This window comes from Otolemur garnettii, unplaced genomic scaffold (genome assembly GCF_000181295.1).
Source record: "Otolemur garnettii isolate 467f Iridium unplaced genomic scaffold, OtoGar3 scaffold00044, whole genome shotgun sequence".
NCBI lineage: Eukaryota > Metazoa > Chordata > Mammalia > Primates > Galagidae > Otolemur > Otolemur garnettii.
Window position 1 is genome coordinate 5655304 of NW_003852439.1, and position 2176 is coordinate 5657479.

Here is a 2176-nt window from a genome sequence, read left to right on the forward strand (position 1 = left end):
GCTTGTATCCTAGTACTCTGGCAGGCTAAAGTAAGAGGATTGCTTGAGCTCAGGAGTTCAAGACCAGCCTGAGCAAGAGGAAGACCTAGTAAAAATAGAAAGATTAGCTGGGTGTTCTGGCATGCAACTGTAGTCCCAGCTATTTGGGAGGCTGTGGCAAGAGGACTGCTTAAGCCCAGGAGTCTAAAGTTGCAGTGAGCTATAATGACCCCATGGTACTCTACCAAGGCAACAGAAGGAAGACTCTTGCCTCAAAAAACAAAAAGTGAGTGGGTGACAGAATTGACTGTTACAAAGAATTAGTATGAACCTAAAAAGAAGTTCACTAGATCGGCATGTAAAAAAAAATCACTGGTAACCTTTGTCAGAGTAATTACAAGTCATAAAAACAGTAGGCATAAATGTGACTGAGAAATGATAAAGTCCAGACTGCAAGCAGAAACAAAATAACTGTTAATAATTACAAAGTTCTTACTTTGGGTTAAGGTCTATTCAAGGTGTTTCCTGTACATTATTTCATTGAATCCTCTTTTACAGTCTCCATAAAAAAACCTTTTGTTTTCCTGATTTTACAGAGGAAAAAAAGGCAGATAGGTTGACCAATTTAATTCACTAAACTGGGTAACAATAGAATTGAGATGTCATCCCAGGCAATCTGATTCCCCCTTCCATGGTAATAAATTGTTCTTTCCAAAATTTGGCAGTAAAGGAAGAAAAGTAAAACAAAATATATTGAGTTGTTACTACATGACAGATACATATTTTGAACTTGGAAATGTTGAAAGAGTAATAGCTTGAAAGCCAAGTCAATTTTGGTTGTATTTTTTTGTTTTAGCCTTAGAAATACATGAGACTTGTATGCAGCACAGAGGAAAACAGAAGGAAGGAAGGAGTAAAGTGCAGTCTAACAGGCATGGTGGTTCACAGGTGATCAAACTGCCTAGGATAAAATCCAGTTACCGGGGAGGCTGAGATAGGAGGATGGCTTGAGCCAAGGAGTTACAAGACTATAGTGAGCTGTTACTTGTGCAACAACATTCCATCCTGGGTGACAAAGCAAGACCCCATCTCTAAAAAATTAAAATAAAATAAAGCAGGGTTCTCTAATGTTAGCAGTATTGGCATTTGGGCTAGACTAATGGTTGTGTGAGGCTGCACATTGTGAGATACTTAGCAGGATCCCTGTCATCCATGCATAAGATGCCAGTAGCACCCCCTCCAATTGTGACAACCAAAAATGTCTCCAGACAGTGCCAAATGCCCTAGCCAGCAAAGCTAGCCCTGGTTGAGAATCACTGGATTAAAGAAAGAAGGGATCACGTCAAAAGCAAGTTCTGGAAGAAGGAGTAGAACAAAAATGCAAAATAATGTCTGTTCAAAATGACATTAACTTTTGCTAATGAAGATCAAACATAAAATTGATTACCTTTATGTCTGGATCTGACAGCTGACTCTTCAACAACTCAAAGTCATTTGTCTCACCCTAAAGAGAAAAATAAAATTATGTTTGCTTTGGTTTCCTATTAAATATTAATAGCAGGCGTTGCAAACTATACTTTAACATCTGGTGAAATTACAAGAGGAACACTATGACTTTCACACATCAATGACAGATTATAAAATCATGACTATAAAAATTTAAAGCCATGTTAGTTGAGCCGGAGACTTGGAAAAAAGAATGACAACTAAAAAACCATTCATAGTTAGCTATTCATATACTGATACAATGAATTTGCATGACAGCTAATATCCTGAGAATTCTCAAAAAGCACAAGGGAAAAAAACTGCTATAATGATCTAATTCAGGAGGAACTAAAATAGTGTCCGTTGGCAAATATGAATATAAATGGATATTATATGTAAATGTAGTCATTTACATCTTTCCTCTACTGCTGAGATTTAGAATCACTTTTAAACTAATGCAAAAACAAACAAAAATCTGTATTAATGGAGCTGGTATATTGGACAAAAGTAATGATTAGTAATTCTTAGGTAACTGCTTGAGAAATAAAATGTTCTAAGGGTTTTTCATTCTAGCAATTGCTAAAGTTTTTTAAAGATACAATGTAAACAAACAATTTAAAGAGGTAAAACCTCATTATTACTCTAATTGTGTGCTGATGGCATCATGCTAATAAATATCAGATTTCAATAGCACTATCTAAAATACATTTTA

The 2176-nt window shown here is 35.8% G+C and overlaps 1 protein-coding gene across 3 annotated transcripts in view; it reads right to left on the bottom strand.

The window, feature by feature from the left end:
* RRN3 (RRN3 homolog, RNA polymerase I transcription factor) overlaps window positions 1–2176 on the bottom strand; it is a 54868-nt gene that overhangs the window by 38879 nt on the left and 13813 nt on the right. For all 3 annotated transcript variants that reach the window (XM_023513816.1, XM_023513815.1, XM_012805749.2), the window contains one exon: window positions 1427–1483. Coding sequence is in view for 1 of the 3 variants with exons in the window: in XM_023513815.1 (XP_023369583.1) it covers window positions 1427–1483 (57 nt within the window). In the remaining 2 variants the exon portion in view is untranslated. The remainder of the gene's footprint in view (window positions 1–1426; window positions 1484–2176) is intronic.